Source organism: Hirundo rustica, chromosome 8, assembly GCF_015227805.2.
Source record: "Hirundo rustica isolate bHirRus1 chromosome 8, bHirRus1.pri.v3, whole genome shotgun sequence".
NCBI classification, from domain to species: Eukaryota; Metazoa; Chordata; class Aves; order Passeriformes; family Hirundinidae; genus Hirundo; species Hirundo rustica.
In genome coordinates, this window is record NC_053457.1 from 32251926 (window position 1) to 32277160 (window position 25235).

The 25235-nt window shown below is 42.0% G+C and overlaps 1 protein-coding gene across 2 annotated transcripts in view; it reads right to left on the minus strand.

The window, feature by feature from the left end:
* Positions 1–25235, minus strand: part of CPXM2 (carboxypeptidase X, M14 family member 2) — a 67720-nt gene that overhangs the window by 18601 nt on the left and 23884 nt on the right. Inside the window, exons 3-6 of one of the 2 annotated variants that reach the window (XM_040071070.2) lie at positions 22488–22627; positions 8462–8546; positions 8018–8168; positions 1332–1420 (exon numbers count right to left, since the gene is read on the minus strand). In XM_040071070.2, coding sequence (XP_039927004.1) covers positions 1332–1420; positions 8018–8168; positions 8462–8546; positions 22488–22627 — 465 coding nt within the window. The remainder of the gene's footprint in view (positions 1–1331; positions 1421–8017; positions 8169–8461; positions 8547–22487; positions 22628–25235) is intronic. The other variant, XM_040071072.2, reaches the window with a different exon arrangement.

Genomic DNA, 25235 nt, shown 5'->3' on the forward strand with positions numbered 1-25235 from the left:
CTTCCAAAACATGGTCCAGGAACAACCTCTTCTCCTCCTTCAGTGCTGATAATAAATCACTTCAAAGAACAGCATTTTTCTAAGATGGTTTGTGGTGAAGTACCTATGAAAAGTAACAATAATGTATATTTGGGGGTTGGGGATGTTTTTGATTGTTGTTGTTTGTTTCTTTTTGATAAAAAATTGACTATGGCAGTTATTATTCCATTTTGCACTGAAGTTTTGAGAATAATTTTGGGAATATAAGACTTGTTGCAATGCAACCACAATATTGTGCCCACCAGCAATTAAAATCCAATGAGCTCTATAAAAGTTAACTATTTTGACACAGAAGAAAACAGAGATTGGGAGAGCACACAGTTCACAATTCTCAACCACAGTCACAGATTTCCCATTTGTATGAAGAGTGCAAAAACATCCTGGTTTAAAGCTGTAGATTTTTTTTTCCCCAAGACATTTCTAACCTGGCCAACCTGCCTTTATGCAATGACAACATAAATGCATTTTATTTTATTGTTCCTGACAGTAATTATGCCAATTGAGTTCCTACTCGTCTAATCTTTGTGCTAAGAAATATAGGCCATGAAATCTCTACCAAAATAAACGTGTGACTCAATACACAATTGCTCAACAAAACCCAGTGGTGATTCATGCAGTATAAATACACTGAAAATCCAGCACACAGCAAGTGAATCACACACATCAAGTCCAAACATATTATCTTTATATTTGAAGAGAAAGTGGGCAGAAATATTTCTTCAGGACAACCCACACTTGTGTCTGTGGTGATATGAAGCAAGATTAAAAACAATAACAAAGCCAAGAACAAGGCTGGCTGTTTGAAGTTAAAGGAACAAGATTAACAAGGCCGGTGGATTTAAAATTACACTAACAGAGGGGTTTTTTCTGGTGAATTTTTGCTAATTTTCACAACTGTGAATGTGCAATTGGACTCTAGAGCTTATTCTGATTATCCAAACCCACTGAAATATATGAGAAAACTGATGTTGATAAATCAGAGTCAAATCTGGAAGGAGAAACGTGTGTGCCATTCACCTCTCAAACACATACGGAAGAAAAAAATTGGTACATTATATGAAAATACTTCCTCTGTCACGTAGTGTCACCCTTTACAGGTTAGTTTATATACAAATTAAAACTTTGGGACTTCATTGGACTGCTTCTTCTAATAGATTAAAACAGGGAAAATATTTTAAAAACATACTGTAGACAGAGTTTAATGATATTTTGGAGAGGTGGAATTCAGATTCCCCAGGGCTGAGAAGCCTGGACCCATCCACCCTCCATCACACACCAGCCTCTTTGCCTACCTGCCTCATCTCCTTGTAGTTGTGATGTTTAAAGTCCAGATTATCAGTAGTTGTCATTTCATTTCTTCTGTGGTAATAATTGTTTGGGTCTGAGAAAAGAAATAGAAGAGTTTTCACACGCTTAGGAATTTCAAATATAGAGGTCCATTGGCAAAATTCATGTAAGGATCGTGGAAATCTGAATTCCACCGTCCTGTGTGTACTTAAAACAGATTTTCAAAAGCAAAACTCAGAGAAACAAATGATTTTAAATATTTCTAATCACCACACAAATCAATTCACACAGATCCATCAAAAGCAAGGAAGCATCAGCTTTCCAGACAGCTCCTCTGCACAAAAAACTAAACCTCAACAGAAGAGCAGAAGGGCAGCCTTAGGCTGCAGAGGAGGGGAAAAGTCATTGGGAAGTGGTGAGTCAGATGCAAGATAAAAGAGTGGAAGAAAAATCAAATTAGAGGAAAAAGACACAGTAAATGTTTTATGTCCACTTGATTAATTTACTATTGCAAGGAATTTTAGTTTTCTCGGTGAGTATTTTCCAAGTCTGTGAACTGCTTGCAAAATATGGAAAGGAATAACTTTGCACATTAAACACTCCTAATTATCTTCCAGAAGAGTTCCTGTGGAAGTCAGAGGTGTTGGTTACTTAAAAATTTACATATTCATTGAATTATGGGTATTATTTATGGTTTGTTCATTTCAAGGTATCAAAGGAGGATATGTGGTAGGAAAAGAATCTTTTGTCTCCTTGACATTCCAGGCCCTTCACCTGTAAAACAAACAAACCAAAAAAACCCCAACAAACAGGCCAAGACTGCTATGGCTCAGCTTTGAAGTTCCTGATAAATGTGCTCCTAGCCTAATCTACTATGATTTATTTTCAGAGACAAACAAGTCTATTTGGAAAACATCAGACACATTCCTTAACTTGCCACATCTGGGATGTCTGGAATTTTGAGTAATCATTTGTCAAGCCAGTGGCTGTCAGGCTTCGATGAAAAATTGTTTCCCTTCACACAAAATCATCTTCATTGTTTTAAAATTATTGGGGGGAAAGTGAAATATGAAAAAGTCTAAATATCATCCTGTCTTATTGCAACACAAAAGGACATTGTCTCTAGAGGAAAAAAAAATGGTTTTAAACAATATCACCTGTCAGCTGTGACTTTTTTTGGGGGGGAAAAAAGAACAATTCTGAGTATCAAAAATATGTAGTTACCATCCTACAGCAACAGATCCTTAATGAAATTATGGAAAGCTCACAACAGTGCAAAATACTTCATAACATTTTTTAAGTTTCATATTTCTGGCACTAAAACTATTTAATATTCCCATAAAATTGTAAAATTTTGGGGATCTTTTGCACTATTAAATTACTTATGAAATGAAACATGCAAGTTCCATTAAGCTTCACAGTAACAGGACCCATCCTTGTCTCCCCTGCCATCTCCTATTCTACATCAGAGATGTTGGAAGGTAAGTTGAAGGCTGCTCTACAAATGTGACTGAAAAATGTCAAAAAATGATCTTGTCTCATCAAAACCCATGTTAATTTGTAGAAATTACTCATTAATATGCTGATGTATGAGAAATGGAAATCAGAAAAAAAAAAAAAAAAATTCTTCTTAAAGAGACAATGTGTTAAATGCCCCACAGAGTATCTTCATAATTGGAAAGATATCCCCACGTTGTAAAAATATAAAAATAAACATCATAAAACTGCCAGGACGTTGAAGGTTTTCTGTATCGCCACGAGCCAAAATATACAGCAACCAATTTTTTCCCCTGATACTTTAATCCCATTCCTTTCAAAGCCTGGCTCTTTTTCCATACATCAAATACTAATATCATGGGAATGACTGTGAATGCTGTAGAGTTGGTGGAAACTTTAAAAAATTGTGCAGTGAGAATGATTGTATCTCTGGCCCTTCCTCAACAACAGAGCTCAATTTGACAGTTCCCTAGGGAATTAACACTCATATTTTGCCAGGCTCTGCTGCAGCCTGCTTGGATCACTGGATTTCTGCTGCAGCAGGAATACAGATTAGAACATTAAAAGCTAAAATGCACAAAGGCAAACAAGGCTTGCACACAGCTGGATGGGTCCACTTTGGCAATTTTTTTTTTTTATTATTATTATTTTTTTTTTTAAATAAAACTAGAATAATAGACTGAGGAACTCAAACCACAGAAGAGTTATAATAGAAACATACTGATTTATGCACAGAAATTCTGGAGAAAGTCTCTCTTTCTTCCAAGGAGAAAAGATCCTGCAAACTGTGGCACTGCCATTTATACAGAGGTATATATTAGATTTTTCTACCACTAATCTGTCTTTGCATCAGCAGTAGAGTTAATGAAGTTTGCTGGTGGAAGCACCTTGCTCCCTTCATCCTTCTATTCTTTGTAAAGATGGACAAGTGGTTAAAGCTGTTAAATAATAGATGCAGAGGGCCACAGAATGGCCTGGGTTGAAAGGGACCTTAAATTCCATCCAGTGCCACCCCATCCACAGCAGGGACACCTCCCACTGTCCCAGGCTGCTCCAAGCCCGATGTCCAACCTGGCCTTGGGCACTGCCAGGGATCCAGGGGCAGCCACAGCTGCTCTGGACACCCTATGCCAGGGCCTGCCCACCCTCAGGGAACAATTCCTGCCCAAAATCCCATCCACCCCTGCCCTCTGTCAACAGGAAATGATTCCTTTGTCTTGACACTCCAAGCCCTTATCCAAAGTCTCTCTCCACCTTTTTTGCAGCTGCCCTCAGGAAGGCCACAATTACATCACCCCAACACCTTCTCCTCTCCAGGCTCAACAACCCCAGTTCTCTCAGGCTTTCCTCATGGGAGAGCTGCTCCATCCCTCTGATCATCTCTGAGGCCTCCTCTGGGTTTTTTCCAACATCTCCATGTCCTTTCTGTGCTACGGACCCCAGAACTCCAAGCAGATCAATTCCCCAACTGCAGCATGAGGGCTCTGAAAACTTCCCATTAAAAGTACCAGAAAGGACCAACTGCTCAGCAGTTGATTAAAAAAAAGGAGATTTTTCACTTATTACAGCCCTACAGCATGTCAGCCTGTGAAGCCCTGATGCTTCCAGTGGGTTTCAGCTTCTCTGGAGTGGTGCTCCAAATGTAGGCCATGATGAAGGCAATCCAAGGGATTTGGAGAAGTTTGTGATAAAAAGAATATTCTGGTTTAAATCCTTTAGACTGCCTTCAAAACCCCAATGTGCTATTTCGCAAATGACTGGGTTTTCTTGATTCCCATGTAATTTAAGTGTATTTGACTTGTCTTCACTAAATTGAACATCTCATGGACAGCACATGTGTAATCTCGAAATAAATCCGCTGGCAGCCACATCAGGTGATCCTAAGTTGTTTTCCAGATGATCTATTTCATGGCAGCCTCATGAGCATTGCTCATGAGCATTAACATCACACATGAAATCGGCAATGAAAGAATATTTTTCAACTATAAACTGATTCCTTTCTCCTTTTATTCTCAGAAGTAGGTGCTGGATTTAGAACTGCTGTTTATAAGATTATTTATAATGAAAGATACTTGTAGAAAATCACATTTTTATCAAAAAATGAACACAGCTCTAGACTGGACCAGGTAGGCTGGCACTAAGAGAGAAGCAATGAAAATAAGACTGAATCCACTGCAAAACACAGTATTCCATTACAGAGCTGTTAAAGTTCATTTTTTATTTTGAGTTCAAAGTAATGGTATAATCATGGTACCAGTGATAGTTTCTTATATAAGAACTATTAAAAATTAAATTTCATCACAACTTTTTTCCATTAAAATAATTGCTTATTGCCTTGAATACTCCACAATATAAATAAATGCATGAAGAACTCAACTAATTTTCTCCCTCCGATCTCGCTTTTGATCACATGCAAGTTCATTTTGACCTTCCTTAGGTTTGAGAAAGAGAAGGCAAGGAAAGCACATCCATCCCCCTGGGGCAATTGCAAAAGACTGTGTGTGTCGGTTTCCCTCTGTGTAAATACCAGCATTTTTGTAAAGCGGAGAGGGAATTAAATGCTTGTGGGTTTTGTCCTATTTTTGCCCTCTTTTTTGAGACATGGCAGCTCTGATTGTTGCTGTAGGTAGGATTTTCTGGCATCTTTCCTCCAAGGATAAATGTCTTTCTCGTGGTGAAACAGCAAATCCTTTCTGCTGGCCGAAGATAGCACTGACATAGCTGGACAACACAGCTTTTTTTTGTCTTGTTTTGTTCAGAGTTCCTGTAATGGTTTAGAAAAGATTTTTTTGTCCAAACTAGCCCAAGATACAACAAAACTGTATGTTATGGGATAAGATAGAAGCCTTTCACTGATAAAAACTACAATTATCTTAAATAATACTGCTCAGTCAAGAAGTAACTTCTCTGTTACTGCTGTCCAAATCATGTTTTATCATGATTTATCCAATTTTTAGTGCATCTACCACATGCAGCAGGTTTTATGGACAGAGCCCTACCCATAGGAATGAGTTCTAGCTGCCTTTAACCATTTCCATCTCATTCCAGCAGTGTTAACCACCTCTCCTAGAATATCAATCTTATTCAAGATTTTTCTTTTTCTTTTATCCTTTCTCCTTATTCCTTTATTACTCTCCCTTGTGAGCCTGCTTGATGGAAAGCTGATAGAGAGCACAGATTGAATGCAAGTGGTTTAATATATTCATGTATTAATGAAGGCATAAACCCTAAAATTACAAGTCTAGAAGACTTGAAAAGTCGTCTTTGAAAACGAAAATAAATTCAACCCTCCTTTAGTTGCTGGGGTATTTCCCTGTGGCCCAAGCTTTGGAAAGGCTAGAGTTGTGTGAACTGACAGAACCCCACCTCCTGATTTTGGTGAATTTAGGAAAATTGGTCATTTTTATGGGAAAAAATAAAAAAGACTGTCAGAAAAGACGAGCCCTTGATTTCCAGTCCCATAGTCAATAGAATGTTAGGGCAGCACTGTCAAAGTCGCTGCTCCCACGGCCAAACCATCTAGATATTTAACTTAGAATGAGCAAAATGACATCAGTAAAGGGTAAAGAATCCTCTTAGAGGGAGCTGCAAAAAAAAATGTCCCATCCTACATGAAGAAAACATGCTTGGAAAGGCCTCTGGAACCTGAGCAACAGCTTTGTTCCGGGCGCCTCGCGTGCGGTGAGCAAAATGAGCAAGGAGAAAGAAATGCCAGCTCTTTCTGAGCTAAAAAAGATGGGTCAGCACTTACCAAAACCTATTAGTTCTTCAGTCCAATTACATTTTGAATGAGCATACCCCATTCTCATTGTGTTTCTCAATGAATGATTCTGGTATTTTCTTTCAGGAATATACTGAATCAGCCACTGCGGGCAATTAACTCAATAAATGACTACCAGGGGGACGCACTGATGCTGTTTCCACGTGAATCCAAGATCTGTGAAAAGCTGGAAGAGCACTCAGCAGGACAGTGCTGAAAGTGATGTGTTCCCAGCTTCACCCACTGACACGGACCCGTGAAGCTGAAGGGTAACAAATGCCAACTCTGCCAAGCAGAATTTGGCCCCGGATGGGTGTAAAGCCAGTAAGAATCCAGGGTAAAAAAACTGTTGCACTTAATAAAAATCACTTTTCTAAATACTGACATTTTTGGTTTTTTTCCTGTTTAGATGCAGTTGTAGATGGGAGAAAGGGATCATGAGAATTTCCCTACAAATTGCCTGAAAAAACAGTTTTGGTGTCCTCTATGTTACTCCTTCTATGTGACTTCTCTATGTGTCCAGTAAAAAGTCATGGTGCTGAAGAAAGGTTTCTTTTCCTTCAGCCTCACACCCTGGTTTACAGAGAGCAGCTCCAGACAGGAATTTGGGATAAATCATTGCTCTCTGAGAGTCCTTTCAAGAGCTGAGGGGAAATACTGTCTGTGGAATTGCCCATTGCAGTGGGAAACAAGCAACTCGCAGAGGTGCAGTGTTCTAAACAACTACACAGCTAAAAGAAATCAGAATCCTCCTGAAAATGGGGAAATTCACATGCACAGGGCCTTTGGTCACTGCCATCAAGTCCAGGATGCATTTTTTACCCACTAACAGCAGTTTTCTGTGTGCTGCTAAATTTCAGTGCTTCATGATAACACATCTACAGACTAAATTTTATGACAATGCTTGCCCCACACTTCTCTTTGGCAGAGAATTATCCCTTCCATGCCCCAGTTTTGCTAAGCACTAGTTCAGCAACAGTTCAAAATATTTCAGGGAAGTCCTACGGCCTACATCATGAAAAAAAAAAAAAAAATTAAAAATCAGGCTATACAATTGCTATTTCTTGTCTTAGAACCTTGAGACCTCTGCAAGTGCCTGTCCCAGTACAGAATTCTGTTGTCTCCATTGTACATGTGCACTCAGAAAGATTTATTGCATTGCATTTAAGCCCAAACAACAAAGAAAATCTTGTTAGATGATCCAGGCAATCTTGTTTCATTAATAAAGGGATTTAGAGATACTATGGGTTGATATCAAAAGTGATCCTGATAACTGTCTGTGGGCTTGGGCAGAGATTTCTCTTTCTTTTTGCGTAACCCCTACTCACTGGAGATAAACATCGTACCAAAAGCAAAGATATCCAAAAGAAATGAGACTTTTGAGTCTTGCCACAGGCAGCCACGCCAACATTAATTAACAAAGGCTCTCATTACCTGGCAAGGGGCACCCCAGGATTTCCAGCCTCATGCAGATGCTGCCCTCCTGGAACCAGGAGCGCGGGTTGATGCGGATGTAACGCGCCACCAGCGGTACCGGCAGCATGTTCAGCACTGGGATCTCCTTCTCGCTGTTCCCTTCGAAAATCTGGGCAGGACAAACGGGGGGAAACGGCAACGTCACTGCTTCCAACTGTCCCTCAGTGGTGTTGGTAATAGAAATGCAAAATCACCTTTCAGGTCCAGGCTGATGGTGGCTCAGGCCAGAACTGCTCTTCCAGGATGGCAATGCCCCCGTTCCCCCCTGGACAATTCTGAACCTTGGGATTTGCTCTTAAAATCAATGGGAGCACTGAGAGATGCTGCCGCTGACTCATCTGTGGCCAGGCCCTGTTTTCTCAGCTCTGCTCTTCCCCACAAAACTTGTTTCATTCTACTCACCACATCTCCAGATTCGTTTCTCACAGCAGTCCACGCGTGGCTGTCATTGCTCACCAACACTCTGTAAGAGGTCACCCAGTTACTCCTTGAAAAAGAGAATAAATAAGTTATTTTTCATAACTTGGAATGACTGTACATTATTTGATATAATCAAGGTTATAAGGTTGCTAGCATTGGAAATCCCATTTGGCAAAGTCATGCAGTCTGGATTCAACAGACTATTCAAAAAGCTTAGCACATAGAAGCAAAATCCTGGTGAGATAATACTCTGGGATTCCAGGAGGTGAGAGACTTGCTGTTCTCCTCTCCTTTGATATGCAGAGTTTGGGATAAATGGCTTATCTAGGACAGATTTATGCAGTGTTCAAAGATCATCTTTTCAGCTGTAGAACATTTATTAGTTCTGCTGTTATTATCAGAGAGGATGGGGAAAAAAAGTAATAAATCCTCAAGGATGAAACATCTGTGAATTTCAACCAGCGAAATTTCCATTTCTTTCAATAGAAGAATAACTGGTGCCTGCAGTTATTCTTGTATTTATTAGCAAGACATAGGGACAGAGAGACAATTGATCACAGGACCACTGCACTCCTACAATATCATGATCAATCCCCAATAGGCTGATTTTTCTAATGTCATCTGATTTACAGCAAAATCCCCTTTCATCTAAAAAAGTAAAATCCTTCAGTTATGCCTCGTCTGGATCCATCTAAAGAAGAGTATGAGGAAATGTAAAATGCTGTTTCCTTTATTCTGGATTAAACCTGTGGAGTTTCACACTGCTTGGGCATTACCTGTGGAAATGTGTGCACAGGCTTGGAGAAGGCTGGAGAAGGTAATGCTCGATGCTCCTCTCACATTTGTTACTCAGAAAGAGCAGCAGTGATTTATTTTTTCCCCCTAACACCTGGCTTCAGCAGGCAGGGACTTGGAGGAGAGTTGTGGCTTGGAGGAACATTTGTACCATGAAGTCAGTCCAGGACGATCAAACTCCGTGTTTATGTGCAACCAGCAGGGCTCTGGAGCTGCTCTTCCTCAGCACAGGTTCTTAGCTAAGCTACAGTCCCATGGCTGGGAGTGAAACCAGGGTTAGGAAAGCTCCTGGCACTGGAGAGAACAAAAGGGGCCTTTGGGGCAGGTACTGGAGAAGCAGCAGAACATAAAAATTGGAGATCAGGAGAACCTGGGAGGACAGACTCACCTAAGAACTTCCTCTTGTACTGCTCGTACACGAATACAACTTTGATTTGTTTTGTTTTTTTTCTTTTAGGATCAACTAATAACAGCAAGCCACCTATGAGCACAGACCCCCGCACTGAATCCGCTGTGCCTGTGTTTAAAGGGACAAATATGTCCCTTTATGTGCTTGCTGAAGAGAGCCAGGCTTCTAATGAAGACCAAAAAGGGACAAGGATGGAACAAGAGAAAAACCATCAGCCCCAGCTCACCAAGCCTTGTACAGAACAGACAGCTGAGGAGGTTTTTTTTTACACACCTTAAAACAAAGATGAGGTAAATGTTTAGCAGGATTTGGAAAATCACTTCGGTACGTTCCATACTAATGCCCCCCCCAAAAAAAAACAAAAAAAACACCACTGAACAAACCCAGCTCTGTTTTAGCCACTAAACCAGTCCTCTGCAACTCTTTCACCAGCCTCCTTCAGTGAATAGGTTTTGCCATTCATGTTAGATTAAATGGAAAAATCTTGACTATTGCCAAGCAGACAACTTTTTGTTATCGCAATGAAAAGAAGGGTACATCTATCACTTGTAATGCACACAGCTTTAGTATTTGGTAAACAACTGTAACAAGTTAACAGCACTCTGAAAATCCTAATTGTCTGCCTTTCAGTGGAAGGGCTCCTGGGGTAGGAGATTTACTGGAGAGCAGAGAAGTGCCGTGCTGGCGTCTCCAGAATTTGGCTGTAAAATGATAAATGACACACAACAAAATAAACAGTGACTTCAGCATGTTCAGCATAAGTTTCTCCTGACTCTTGCAAAGAACTTTCTTCCCTCAGCTTCTCTGTATTCTTAAGCTGAAGAAAGGGTGATTTACTCCTGTCAAACAAAGGAGCTAACAACAAGGAGAGGGACTTGGGACAAGGACATGGAGTTCCAGGGCATGGGTGATGAAAGAAAGTAGGTTTGGATCAGATATTGGGAAGAAATTCTTGGTTGTGAAAGTGGGCAGGCCCTGGCACAGGGTGCCCAGAGCAGCTGTGGCTGCCCCTGGATCCCTGGCAGTGCCCAAGGCCAGGTTGGACATTGGGGCTGGGAACAGCCTGGGACAGTGGGAGGTGTCCCTGCCATGGCAGGGGGTGGCATGAGATGAACTTTAAGGTCCCTTCCAGCCTAAACCAGTCTATAAAATGGCCAACAGCAAAACTCTAAAAAATAGGAAAATAGCTTTTTCTGAATTACTAGGAAAAGATAAGCTTGAGAGCAAAACTCCTGAGTTTGAAGGAGGGTGCTGGTGGCAGCATACATTTTCAATGCACATTAGATTATATTGGGCTTTTTGCTGTTTTGTTTTTTTTTCTATTTATTTCCTTGCTCATTTTGTTGGGGGTTTTGCATGGGCTTTGCATAATTGGGGTTTTTTTACTATTCTTGGCCATCTCTCAAAATCAGGCTAAATGACCAAAAGAGGCAAAGCCACAAACCAAATAACATCATTGCTTCTGCAGCATTACAGAACTTTTCTCACTTCAGCTGCACAGATCAGATTACCAGGGCAAACACAGCACATCCATATTCATTGCTCAACATCCGCAGAAGAAATTCAAACACAGCACTAAAGTCACATAAAACCACAACAACTGTGGACTGACTCTGTAACAGATTTTGTAAGAAAATCAAGGCGCATACAGGATGTTTTAAAAGAACAAGCTCGCCTTACTGGCATGAAAAAATGCTGCTGCCACAGTAACATTTCTATGCTAGGACTTTTATTTAACATATTTTTCTTTTCCCTCTCCCTACCATTACAAAAGTTCAAACTTCTCCCAAAGGAAAACATATACAAGTAGCACTGCACATTTTCCATCCTGAGTGGCAACAAGTAACGTGCCATGGAGAGGCAGAATTCAATTAAAATCGTAATGGACTGCATCCAGTCTCAGACACTGGCAGGAGAGAAGGACCTCAGAGGGTCGTGGATGAGGTAAATCAGTGCAGTGTATGAAGGTACACACAATACACTATTAACTGTGTTTGCCTGTAAGGTAGAAGCAGAATAAAAACATCACAAGGGATCAGATCCTTCTCTCACTGGCACTACGTGCAAAGCTGCCTCCAAGGGCTTAAATCCTTCCCTCTTTTTTCCCCAATGCCATAATAAAAACAGCTTCTGGTAACATTAAGAAGGCTCCTGTAAATCCAGATGCCCCTGATAAATGGCACCTTCTCCCTAAAAGCCCCACACCAGGGAAGGGGAGCTCTGTGTGTGCTCTTGTGGTCAGAGGATCTGGAAAAAAAACTGGCAAAGCCTAAAACTGGCAGAGCTTTGACTGAGTATCTTCAAACCCCAGACACTGTTACAGCTCCAGACCAGCACAAGAACATCCAACTCACTAAATCTCCCTGAGAGCTGCAGTTCTCCCACCCATGAGTGGCACGGGAGGAGTGCTAACCCCAGGAACCAGCTGATGTGTTGCACATTCTCCAGCCTGTCTGCAGCAAGAACAGCACTTCCCAGGATCCAGGAGTTCCATGAACACCTGGTTTATTCATGTAGGCACAGAAATCCAAAGGTTTTTTTGTGGCAATCCATCAGAGGAACGTGGCAGCTGAAGCAAAGCCTTGTGTTAGGGGAAGTATTGGGGAAATTCATCTGTGTGATTACCTGGTGACACCAAGATCCATCTCCTTGGGTTTGGGATTTGCAGACAGGGATTTCTGTCACAGCCAATCTCCTTGGAGCCCATCAGCACTGAACAATAAAGCTGTCTAAAGAAGGCTGAAAGAAAGCTGTAATGTTTTCCAAGACTCAGGATGTCCCTGCTGTTGTTTCAGAGAAGCCCTTCTGGTTTCACTCTATAAAATCTGCCAAGACCTACATTTACACTCCTAAGAGAAAAATACAGATATATTTTGGGTTTATAGAGCTGAGGAGACAGAATTGCAGGGGAAGTCCTAGGCCAGCATTCAGAGAAGAGTGCATTAATTATCGAGCTCTTTCTTGGCAGAGGGCGAGGCAGTACAGAAGCCATTGTGTGACAATCCATGAGTGTTTGAGGTTACCCTCAGCTCATCACCCCCTGCCACAAAATGTCACTTCTGCCTCACAAATTTCCTCCATGCAGGAAAAAGGTCACGAGGTACAGCTCTGACAGGGATCCTTTGGATTATTCAGGTGCGTCCCTTTTAAATAATCCCTTTTAAAATTTATGGCAGCCTTATCTCTTCAGAAGCAGTGCCTATCTGAAAAATCTCAGCATCCACTGACAATATTAATCGATTCCTTTCAGAGATAGTAAATGCAAAGATCAAAATATGATTCAAATTCACTTAATGCAGTGGATTTTTGAATTATTACTAATTATTTGATTTTTATTTGTAATGCACTGGACTTAGGCCAAGCTTCACTTTCAAATTTGGTTTCTTGTGATGCATGGAAACGTCCTGCTTTTCAACTTGCATCCACAAAGAAAAGCTGAGGGATTAAATAACTTGCCCAGGGACAGAGAGAGTAAACCTGCATCAAAGCAGAGAATTAAAAGCAGATCTCCTACAGTTTTGGCAGGTTCCTGTCCCAATAATCATCTTTTCCTTATCTAACCACGGCATCAGGCTCCTGAGCATAGGCAAAAAGAACATGGGCAGCACCAGAACAACAAAACATCTTCCAGCCATGCCTTCCCTGATACATTTTCCTGACTTTTCTTTCTGTGTGTTGGACCCAAAGCTGAATCCCAGCTCAGGAGAACACACAACGAGTGCTGAATGGGAAGCAGTGGAGGGATGCCAGGCTTTTTCCTGCCCAGGCTCCAGCAGGCAGTGGATCAGCTCAGATTTGGGACTGTTTGGGTTTATTCTGTTTGAGCAGCATCTGCTGCATGTAATATTTTAAGGCCAAGTTTCTCAGTCATGGAAAGCTGAACGGGCAACCAGTGAAATAAATCTAACACTCTGATCCTCATCTCTGAGGATGCTGTTCCACATCAAGGAAACCCCATGTGATTTGAGGTGAACAGGAGATTTGAGGTGCTGGTGAGCAGAGGTTCGAGCCCAGAGTGGCAGAAATGGGCCACAAAGAAGATTGAAGGGATGGAGCACCCTCCTGCCTGGAGAGGAGAGAATTGGGGTTGTTCAGGATGGAGAAGGATCCAGACTGGACCTTGGAGCAACTTCCAGGGCCTGCACAAGCTCCAGGAGAGCTGGAGAGGGACTTTGGACAAGGGATGGAGGGACAGGACACAGGGAATGGCTCCCACTGCCAGAGGGCAGAGATGGGTGGGAGATTGGGAAGGAATTGTTCCCTGGGAGGGTTGGGAGAGACTGGAATGGATTTCCCAGAGCAGCTGTGGCTGCCCCTGGATCCCTGGAAGTGTCCAAGGCCAGGCTGGATGGGGCTTGGAGCACCCTGGGATGATGGAAGGTGCCTCCAGCAGGAGGATTGGAACAGGACAACTTTTAATGTCCGTTCCTACCCAAAGTATTCCATGATTCTCTGACATTCTTGGAATGAGACCAGCAAAAACCAGCAGAGCTTCCACAAACACCATCTACAATGGACCTGGCTCCAACTGAGCATTTTATTCTTCTGCTGTCAGGCTAACCTGATTTATCTGCAATACGAACCCCCAAAATTAATAAAAAATGGAACCAGTCAGGCAAATAAATATGTGCCCAGCAATAATAAGTAAATTGACCCACCAAAATACTTGATATAGCAAAATCTCTATACCAAAATAATGCTGGACAAGCCTGATACTAAATGATACTCATGCAACAGAATCAGCATGCTGGCAATTAAATGGATTTCTACTTGAAAAATTAATTTGTACTCTCATGCAATTAAATGTAAAAACCATTAATAAGAATATTCTATAATAATATTTATGCTGATAAATTTTTAAATCACCCACTGCCAAACAGCTTCCCAATAAGCCAAGTCAAAAAATGCTCAGGCTAACCACAGGTAGCCCAGCAAGTTTTGCAAACTAATTAAAATAAATGTGATTTAGGAGATGAAGATTGACTAGCCAGCAAGGGTATTTTTTTTTTAATAATTGAAATCTTTGAATGTTTAATTTTTAAAATTGCTTCTAGCTGATTGAAATGAATGTACTGCTGTGAAATCCATCTCTTTGGAGGCCCTATGAAGAAAAGCTCAGAGCCAGAATTTCACTTGCTTGAACTGAATTCAGCACAGATTTTGCAAAGCTTTACTCAATAAACAGCAGTTGGGGTTGCAAATACATTTCCATCCCAAAATCTGCAACTTCCAGCCAGGTTTTTACAAGAATTTCATGATTTTCTAGAAAATCTGGTGCCAGCTGTGGATGTTTCTTTTTGCTGTTGCACATTCAGCCAGTAATGCCTGAAGGTGCCAGGGTCAGAGACATCCTCTGCCTCAAACATTTTGGTATAACACCCCTCATTTTGGGCCACTCTGCAGTGAGATCTGCATGAGTTTGAAATTCTTTCTGCACCAGATCCTGCTGATCACAACCAAGCTGCAATGACTTTTCTCCGAACCTCTTTCCCGTGGCATTCCTAATTTTCCATTCCTTTTTGTGCCTATCCCGCCTTTGTAAATCAGTCATGTATTTGAGGAGAAAAACCCAGACTTTACAGGCAATGCCTCACTTTGTGAATGTTCAAATACAAGAAAAGCCCTGAGAGGAACCAGCAGACAAACACTGCCACTGGTGTCCACAGCTGAGAGAACATTTACAGCAATGTTGAGGGGTCTCACTGCTACCAAGCCCACAGAGGTGGCCAAGCGTGGAAGGGACACTGCTTTGGGAAGGGCACAAGTGGGGGGACGAGGAGCCTGGTGACCCCAACCTGACCCCCACCCAGCCATTCTCAGTGCAACAAGTCATCGTGCACGTGCCAAGCACACAAATCCAGGCCGTGGTGAGTAAGTGTGAGTAATCAGCTGCAGCAGAGGCTGGAATTCATCGGAAGTCGCCTTTTCCAAAAGGATTCGGCTCACTTGATTTCAAGTGAGGTTAAAAAGCTTCTCTACCTTTTCTGAGCATCCCCAGTGAGCCTCACTGTGCAGGGCAGGTTCTGCCCATTCCTCAGCACCCTTTGAGAGTGCAGAGCTGTCCCTGGGGGTGGCAGTGACCTGCTCACTCCCAGTGAGTCACGGAGGCTCGGGCAGAGGATCCCCGTGACAAATCAGAACAGCATCAGCTCTGACATTGCTGTCAAACAGACTTGTGAAGGCACTGATCTGTCCCTGGGTGTGCTGTCAGCACCCCACCCACGCAGGATCACCCGAGGTGGCCACCAGGACAGTTCCCCAGAGCCCAGAGGAGGTGGGGAGTGCTCATCAGGGTGACCGAGGCTGTGACAAAATCCTGGGCAGGGGACAAGAATCAGCTGGAAAATCAACAGGGCACAGGAAATGCCTTGTCCATTAGGCTGACCTGGAACAGAGACTGGACAGAGCTGGAGAATAAAGTAGATATTTATTAAAAGGCCTCCAGGATACACCTTGGGCAGGACAAGAGCCTGGCCAGGGCTACACCCAAGGTGGACCCAAAAAATGGTCACAAAACGCACGCCCGGTCATGAGGTCTCACACTTTTATAAGTTTTGGTCCATTTGCATTTTGGGGTTTAATTGTCCAGTTACAGCCTCAGGTTATGAAGTCCCATCCTTCTTGTTTTCCCTCTTCAGTCCATTGTTGCTTGTGCTTTTGGGCCTGAAAACTTTTAACAGCTGTCCTTGGTGTCCAGCAGGAAAAGGATTTGTTTTGTGTCCCTACTCTGTGCAGAGAGCTGAGTGACCCTGAGTGTGAGGCCCAGAACTGCACCCCTGGGCAGCACAGAATCTGAAAAACATGAAAGCTAAAACTTTAAGCATCACAGGGACTGAAATTTGAACCAATAGATGGAGAGCCCTGGAGGTGCAGCCACCAAAGACTGGCTCATGAAACCCTTGAGAAGGATTCACCAAGCCACAGTCAAGAGAAAATGTAATTTATTAGGTAAACCCATCATAAACATTAGTGTAAGATGTAACTGCTGACATTGCTATCTCAAGGGAGCTTTTCCTGCCATGAGTTCAGGTGCTTTTATAACTCCCATCAATACACTGGATATGATTTCTATGGATTGGAATGATTCACTCCATGAGGCTGACTTTGGGAAAGCTGCAATAATCCCTTGCAGTCCTCTCATCCAATCAGGGCAAATAACCGTTTGCACTGATTTAATGCACCGGAATTAGTCGAGTCTGCACGCAGCAGCTGCTTGTTTTGCTACATGATTTGGATAAAAACATCGAGGCATATCCACTGAGCTTGCTGAGGTTTCACCAGGGCGTGTTTTCACAGCCTCTGCGTGGGGACAGGGGGAGCTGCTTTGAAAGCCAGTGCCAGCTTTGTCTGTGGCACCTGTGAGCTGGACAGGGTTTAGGGTTTAAGCTCCTCTGCTCGCACAAGCAGCACTGCACTGCTGAATTTCAGCCCTTCACGCGTACTGCGCCAAATTCTGTTTTCTTAGATTGTAGTAACAGCTCGAAATACCTGTGAATATCCACTCCACTTTCTTGAATGCTAGCACAGTGTCGCTGGAAGGATTATCACTGCTCTTTCTTCTGTTACTGCTGGAATGCTGAAGATGCTCATGTGATTATCTCTTCAGGAGGCCAGTGCTACTGCTGAGACCATGACCTTAGTACCAGGAATAGCTGAAAAGACCCTGGCAGTGTTGGACCTGATGATCTTAGAGGCATTTTCCAACCTTAATGCATCTGTGAGTCTGATTTTTTACTGCTTTGCAAGCAAGGAAACTACCCCCTTGCCATAGAGACTGCCTAAAAAACAAATCTGAGCCCGTGAGAAACTGCCAGTGAGTGCAGCAATAAGCTGAAATGTGGGGCAACGCATCCATTTTGTGACTAAAGAGCAGAACGCCGTACCACCGAAATTAGCAGCAAGCAAGCAAATTGCACTGACCTAAATTTATCCTCAACCGTATCTCTGGAAGGCACCCAGCTTGTTACAGACCTACAATTCCCTCAGGACCGTTTGTCAAAAGGGATGCTGGGGCAGCGCGAAGAGCTGCACTGCACACAGGGAAGGCTGAGGTCGAGGGTGTACCACAAAAAAAAAAAAAAAAAAAATTGCAAAATCATTCCCCTATTCAACCACAAGAATCTTGTCTGCAGCAAAAGCATGATCAGCCACTGAATCCAATCTGCTGGATATTTATTGTTTGCTATGCTGACAGAGCAGCGCAGGGGAATCAAACAAGTGACACAGCAGGGAGCGGGCAATGGTGTCTGCACCAGCTTCCAGTTAAAATGTTTCTTCAGCACTAATGAAAATTGGGGACCAGCTTAAAAGTGTGTCAGTTTAGAACCAGGCAATACATGAAAGTCATTTCTTTCATTGATTCCAACACCATTGATCTGGTGTCTTGTCAAACCTTTTAAGAGCTATTGCAATTTTGGAAGACGCAGGGAATAACCTCTACCTGAATCAGACCTGAAAAATTAAGATGCTCCCCCTACTTTTTTTTTTTTTTTTTTTTTTTCCCTAAAGACAAATATCTTGCATAAAAATAAAACATCTTCAATATTTTCGTGAAGCTGAAAGGTCTTAAAGAGTACATGCTTGTAAGTAAGTCTGTTTTGATTTTTCTCTAAAAATTTCATCATTTTGCTGTGGAATTCCAACTTTCTGCCCAGATAATTTCATCCATGCTTTTTGTAATTGTTGTCATTCCACAGAGTGCAGTGATAGTTCACAATTTACCACGACTGAAAGGTTAATTTTCAGAAAATTCATCTCACTCACTGCAACATTACATCCTCTCCTGAAAACCAAAACATCCTCTGCATTCACACAGCCTGAAGCTTTATATTACTGTCAGCACACACTGACTCTATTTTGACATGTGGGTTTTCTCTTGATAACAAAAGATGACACCGAATTATCAGAAGAGAGTTTGGTTTGTGGGAAACAAGTTTACTCTGTTTTTCAAATTCCTAGCAAAGTGTTAAGGGTGATTAATAGTTTCTTTCCCTCTGTCAAGAGAGTGCATATTTTAAACTACCACATCATTGTTTTAAATCCGTGGCACCATTCCATGGTGATGCTTCCAGTGTCCCACTCTACAGCCTTGGACAGTGGTTTAAAAGATATTTGGTTCCTAAAACTGGAAGATGTATTGGCAGCAGTATGAAGAATTACATATATTATTTCCTCCCCCAAAAAGCAACGAATATTCTGCTCACTTTCAAGGCACTGGATTTTGTTCCTGTTAACCAGCACTTGTGGCACTCCTGATTTTTGGGTACCTTCAGTGTAAAAATCAAAAAGAAGTCCTGGTTCTTGCAGCTGGGCTCCATTTTTTCTGCAAAATTCATCATCTGCAGATCTGGATGATCTAAGCAGATTTTTGCCCATTTAGGGTGGCAAAAGAACACTCTTCCATGATTGCAGGTTTCCCAGGAATGGCTGAAGTGCCTCAACAGCAACAGCCCTCGAGCGCACGTGCTTGCTCTGTCTGGCAAAAGGAAGGACTCCTCAAATCCAGGATTTTTTGTTCAAGGCCCGTTTCTGCTCGTTACAGGCTCAAAAAAAGGAGAGGAGGAAGGTTTGATTCCCTGCGACCATCACAGAATTCACAGCCGAGCAAAAAAATTTGACTCAGAAGTGCTTTTCCTTAAAAAGGAAATGATTAAACAATCCAAGTATTCATCAGAGGCCAGGCTCAGCTTCCTTCTCTCCTGTCGGGTCATCTGTGTTTCCAAGAGCTGCTTCTGCAACTCGGCCTCTCCCTCCTCAAGGCAGTCCTGTCTCAAGCCTGGCGTGGGCAAGAGGAGGCACAACCCACCAGAGGGGACAGACAGGGAACAGCAGGAGAGGAAGGACTGAGGGGAAGCAGCTCCTGCCAGTGCACAGGAAATGGAAACTCCAAGCATTTCTGTGCTCTTTACGCTGTGTGAAGTGCAACCTTCAGTTCATCATTGAATAGAAAGCCCAAAAAACCCTGAAGAGCAAAGCTGCATGTGTGCAGATCCTGCCTGATTGGAGGGGTCACGAAAAAAAGAAACAGGCTCCAGGTGTCAGAGCTGCTCCAAAGGAGGAAAAGGATGAGTCCAGCACCAGTAAAAGGGCTCTGGCTGCAGCATCACACACAGGAGAGCAAAGGCCAGACTGCTCTGAGCTCAGGTGCTGCAGCCTTGCAGTGAGGGTAGAGGGTTCAGCAGGGTGTCCTTGCCTGCGCTCCCTTGGCATTGGAAATGTCCTCATTAAGGCAGCAGCAGTAAACCACAGGGACCAGGACAGGTACAAATCTGATCTAGGCAGATTTTCCAGTGAAATACTTTTTTTTTTTTTTTTTCATTTTGTTAAAAGATTCTTGTTCAATAAAAGGAGTTGGTTTACTGGCTCTTTATCTCAGTGTCATGGAATCACAGACTGCTTTAGGTTGGAAGGGACCTTAAAGATTATCCTGTTCCATCCCTGCCAGGGACAGGGACACCTTCCACTGTCTCAGGCTGCTCCAAGACCCTTCCAACCTGGTCTGGGATCTCCTGGGATCCAGGGGCAGCCACAGCTTCTCTGGGTACCCTGTGCCAGGGCCTGCCCACTCTCCCAGGGAAGAATTTCTTCCTCATATCTAATATAAGCCTGCTCTCCTTCAGTGCCTTGATTTTTTATTTTTAAAATCTAAAGCTGGGAAAGTCTCCAAGGCTTTGGACTAAATAAAAACCTCTACCTCGCCTCCCCTGCCTGGCAGGCTTTCGCTTCTAATACAACACAGATCAGAGAGGTGGTTTTTTTTGGCTCCCATACCTACAACAAGATTATTCTCCCAACATATGTTCCCATCAGCCATGAAAGCACTCTCCTCTTGTCACACAGCCTCATAAAGCCGGGAAGGTGCCTCAGGTGACAGAAGGGCATCTTTTGGTACAAGCTTTCAGATCACAAACAGTCCCTTTTGATACCATCAAAGCCAGCAGCTCCGGGTGAGGGAAGGAGGCTGCCGAGTCTCCTCGGCTTCCTGAGCAGAACAGGCACAGAGGAACCTGCCCACCCCAAAACAAGTGCTACCCCACTCTTTCAGTCCCTGTTCCTCCCCACAGCCCTGCTGCTTCCATGGGGCACAGGTCAGTCCTACAGCACGTGTTTTCAGGAGACATTAACCTGCCCCACAGCGCAGCTGGTCCGGTGGAAATCGCCTTTGCCCCTATCAGGCAGAAATGTGCCTGGTTTTCCTCAAATCCGAGTTGTTATCCAGGAGGAGCCTGGACCTGCTCTGCCAGCACCAGTCCTGCCCTGCCTGCAGAACCTCAGGGTTCTGCCCACCCATTTTTTTTATGGGGAAAGAGGGCAAAACCCAAATTCCCTGCCCGTGGCAGGGGAGTTGGAACTCAATGACCTTTAAGGTCCATTCCAACCCAAACCTTTCTGTGATTCTGTGTTTCTACGATTCAAAAAAAAAAACCAAAACCCCAAGATGACTGTGGATACCAGCTATAAATGGAATGTCAAGATCTGCTGTAAACTCCTAACAGAGCTGAACTAAAAATAGAAGCATGACAGGATGAAGCAGTGCAGCTCTGGCGTGGAGAGGAACAGCGGTGTCAAGAGGATGGATAAAGAAAAGAGCAAGGCTTTGCTACAGTAATTACCTACCTACCACAGAACAAAGTGGAATAAATATAGAAACCTTGTTGCCAAATAAGCACCTACTCCCACAACCACGTTAAAATGAATAAAAAAAAAAAAAAAAAAAAAAAAAAAAAAACCACAGAAAATTAAGAAAGGAAAATACGAAAATACTCTTTTTCTAAGATGTAGTGGCATTTCTTTCTGGTTTACCTTCAATTACACATTCATTTTCTAAGGGAGAACTCTGGCCAGGATGGATCTGTCAGAGTGGTTGTGCATCTCCTGCATCCCTGTGCAAAAGGTCCAGCAGCACAAGTGGAATTATCTGCTCACCTCAAGATGTGAGACCCAGTGACAAATTAAAAGGTCAAACAAACACATAAATAGCAGGAAAAAAACCACCAAATCCTCACTTCCAGTTCCTGTTCCTGCCATGTGATTGCTGCGTCCCTCAGACACACCACACAACAGTCACAGAGGAGTAAATGCAGACAAATCTGGGCAAAATATTTATTTCTCAGTGCCATGAGCACATTCTCTAGCACAAGGAGTGGCCAGAAAGGTCAAACATAGTATAATTTTATATATATACAATATATATACACATTTGCACAATTATATGTAGATATGTAGTTAATATTTTAAAATAAAATTAATTATGAATATATAAAATTATATATATTTACATATAATATATAGCTATATGTAAATATATATCTCTGTAGTACTATAAAGTTTGTTTTATCTGCTCATATAAAAATAATGTTGTTCTGGAATTACAGCAATCACTTGGTGATTACCTAGGAATTAAGGCATCTCAAAGAGGCGTGGTTTTTCTAAACTAAATTTAAAAAGCTCCCTGAAAGTATAACCTAAGCTTAGCAAGTTAAATATTGGAAAAGAAAGAGGAAGTTTAACACAAGCAAATACTCCAAGGGGAGCTTAAAGGCCCAGATGCAGATCATGACTAGAGAAGCTTGCTATCCTTAAACTTCTATTTTATGCCACATGTAATGACTTTGCCGTTTTCAATTACTTGATGTCTCACAGCATTTTCAATCTTTCTTTTTTTGTGTGTGTGTGGGTTGTGTTGTTTTTTTGTTTTGTTTTGTTTTTGTTTTTTTTTTTCTTGAAGTACCAAAGCACATCAGGACATGAATTCCTCGATCTGAAAGCTCTGAACCCCATGGATAAAAGTCAGAGTGTACTTACGACCAGAGGGAGTTTCTTCCCTGTGTGATGACTCCAGTGAATTTTGTCAGCCTTCGAGCATCTACTTCAATCCACTGGTAGGGGTCATTTCTTCCTGCACACCAAGCACCATCATAAAAATCATTTTCGTTAACACCTGCCTGAAAAGAAGGTAAAGCTGACCATAAATCAGAGCTAAGAAACTGAAGGTCTTGCATGGGAAAAAGAAAGGAACACATCATTCACCCCCCTCACTCCTCTGGCACCACTTTTGAGACCCTTGAGGCTCTCACCAAAATGTTTCCTTACTCCAGGCAGGGCAGGAAATTCTGGGAAGTCACTTTGAAAACGAAGAATGCTTACATATAAGTTTAAGTAAGAAAATATAAACAAAGCTTCAGTCAGTTCTTGTGGCCTGATAGAGCCACAGATCCAGAGCCACAGCCTTTACCCAGAACAAATCACCCACATGGTCTGCAGAGTTTGGAAAGTCCTACAAAGCCAGCTCCAGCCCATGTCAATAATGGTCAGTGGTTAGAAAATCTCATTTTCCCTGGAAGCAGCAAAGCAGAGTGCAGGGCATAAGGAAACAGTAACACTTCTTCCCACCAGAATTATTAATTTTCATAGCAAGGGTGGCAAAGGTTAAAATTTCAGGAATGCCTGGCTGTTCCCCAACTTGAGCACCAATCTGTATCCCAATTTCTGCTGGGAAACCCGCCACGAACAGCCTTCCCAGCATTCTCAAAGAGACAGCTGAAGGTATTTTGGGTAAGCTGTTTTCCAAATAAATCTGAACTAGAATTTCATTAAACATAGCATCTAAAGCCTTCAGAGATTTATTTTGCTCCTAAAGCCCAGGAAATGTTTGGCACCAAGCTGGACACTGCCATAAAGAGCACGGAAGCTTTGCCATGTGGACCTCTGAGGCCACGTGTATGTTTGTGGTGTTTCATCTGTGGTTCATGTGATTTTATCATTGCCATCCGTGCAATTCCAAGAAGGGATAGCACTAAATATTTCCCAAATGAAAATTTACAGCTTTTTCTGCTCAAATGGGTGGCTCTAACTCAGCGGGGATGCAGTGGTTAATCCCTTTTCCCAGTGTGGCTCTGATGGCAACTGAAGGAAGAGCTGCAAAACACATGACACTGATTCAACCCCTAAAACTTCTCATTTTCTCGGGTATTCAGGTCTGACATAAGGCAGCTTAAAAATTAGTTGTTTTCCTACATCTGCCAAAATTAAATCAAGCCCCCGACTTCAATGCATTAGCTCTGATATTTTAAGGAGAAATTTGTATAAAAGTCAGAGGAAAAAAAAACACAGAGAAAATGTGTATTAACAATGTGAGATAAATTCTTCAAGGAGAGCAAAACAATGGGAAAATATGAGAACTCAAACACTGACCTGAGTTAGAACCCTTCGCAAGGAAAGGTTTCAATGCATTTTAAAATAAGATGGAATTTGAAGTAGCCTCGGGCTTTAAAACCTTGCCAGGAAATGTTAAGATCTGCAGAGCACCTTGAACCAGCATCCTGCTAATCCCCTTCACACTGGGGAAATTCCACCAGTTCCTGCAGAACAAGTCTCCCTGTCTCCCAATTCCTGGTCCTGATCAAGCTGAGGACCTTTCCCACTGGTGTGATGCTCATCAGGGAACAGACCCCTCCTCCACATTGCAATGGGATGTGGAAAGCAGAAGAAAAAAGTGTGAAAAATGTGCTTATTAAAATAAAAAAAAAACCAAACACCTTCCCACCTAAATTACATTCTGGAGTATCCATGGTTTCAACTGGGTTTAAATATAGTTAAGCTTAAATTGCATATCAAATATGGGGAGTCTTAATTATCCACAGCTTAAAATACTCTGGCTTTAAATAAGGACAAAGACACCATAAAAAACAACAAGAACAACACCACACACACACAAATATATAAAAGAAAGAAAAGAAATAGCAGAAACCATGCTGCTACTTCTACCAGCTCTTATTTTCTGAGATCAGCCTCTCTGAACCTAAAATAAAAGGTTTTTACTGTGTAAAAAGAAGCAGGTGTCTGTGTCTAATCAGCACAAAGTCCTACATGAAAAAGAGGAGATTAATGAGAAGTTCTTTTTAGAAACGTTTCTGAAGGAAAAAAACCAAAAACAACTCAAGCAATTTATTCTACAATTTCTCTTCTCAACCTTCAAGTCTATTTTTTTCTGAAGGTGCTTTATTTCCCTATGGCCACTTCAAAAATTGTTTCTATAAAATAAAAACTTATAGACTGAATCATTTAGTAATTAGAATTCCTGTTAAATTTCTTTGGAACTATGAGAATTCCTAAGAGATGGGTGCAGTTATCACCAAGTATTCTATCAAATAATACAGATCAAGATACCTTTCCTCAGTAAGGTGTTTACTTGAATTTTAAAAAACCATATTGTATTACTGGGAAAAGGAGATTCAGGTTACGTCATGGGTACTTCAATTATCTCCATAAACAGGAGACTGAAGGAGCTAATGAAAATTGGAATCCAGGGCTAAATCTTGAGCAAATCCTTTTTCCCTTCCCAGAATATTCAAGAATAACTCCAAGTCTAACCCAGCCTGTGTTTCACTTGCAGCCAAATGCAAAAATAATTCTCAATATGCAGTCTTATGAAAAAAAGAAAAAAAAATCTTTTGGATAGAGGAAAAGAGACTTTTTTCTGTCACTCACAAATAAATTATTCCCAAGTGTGAAAGTTGAAAATTGTAATCCAGCTAAACCAAATCAGCTGCT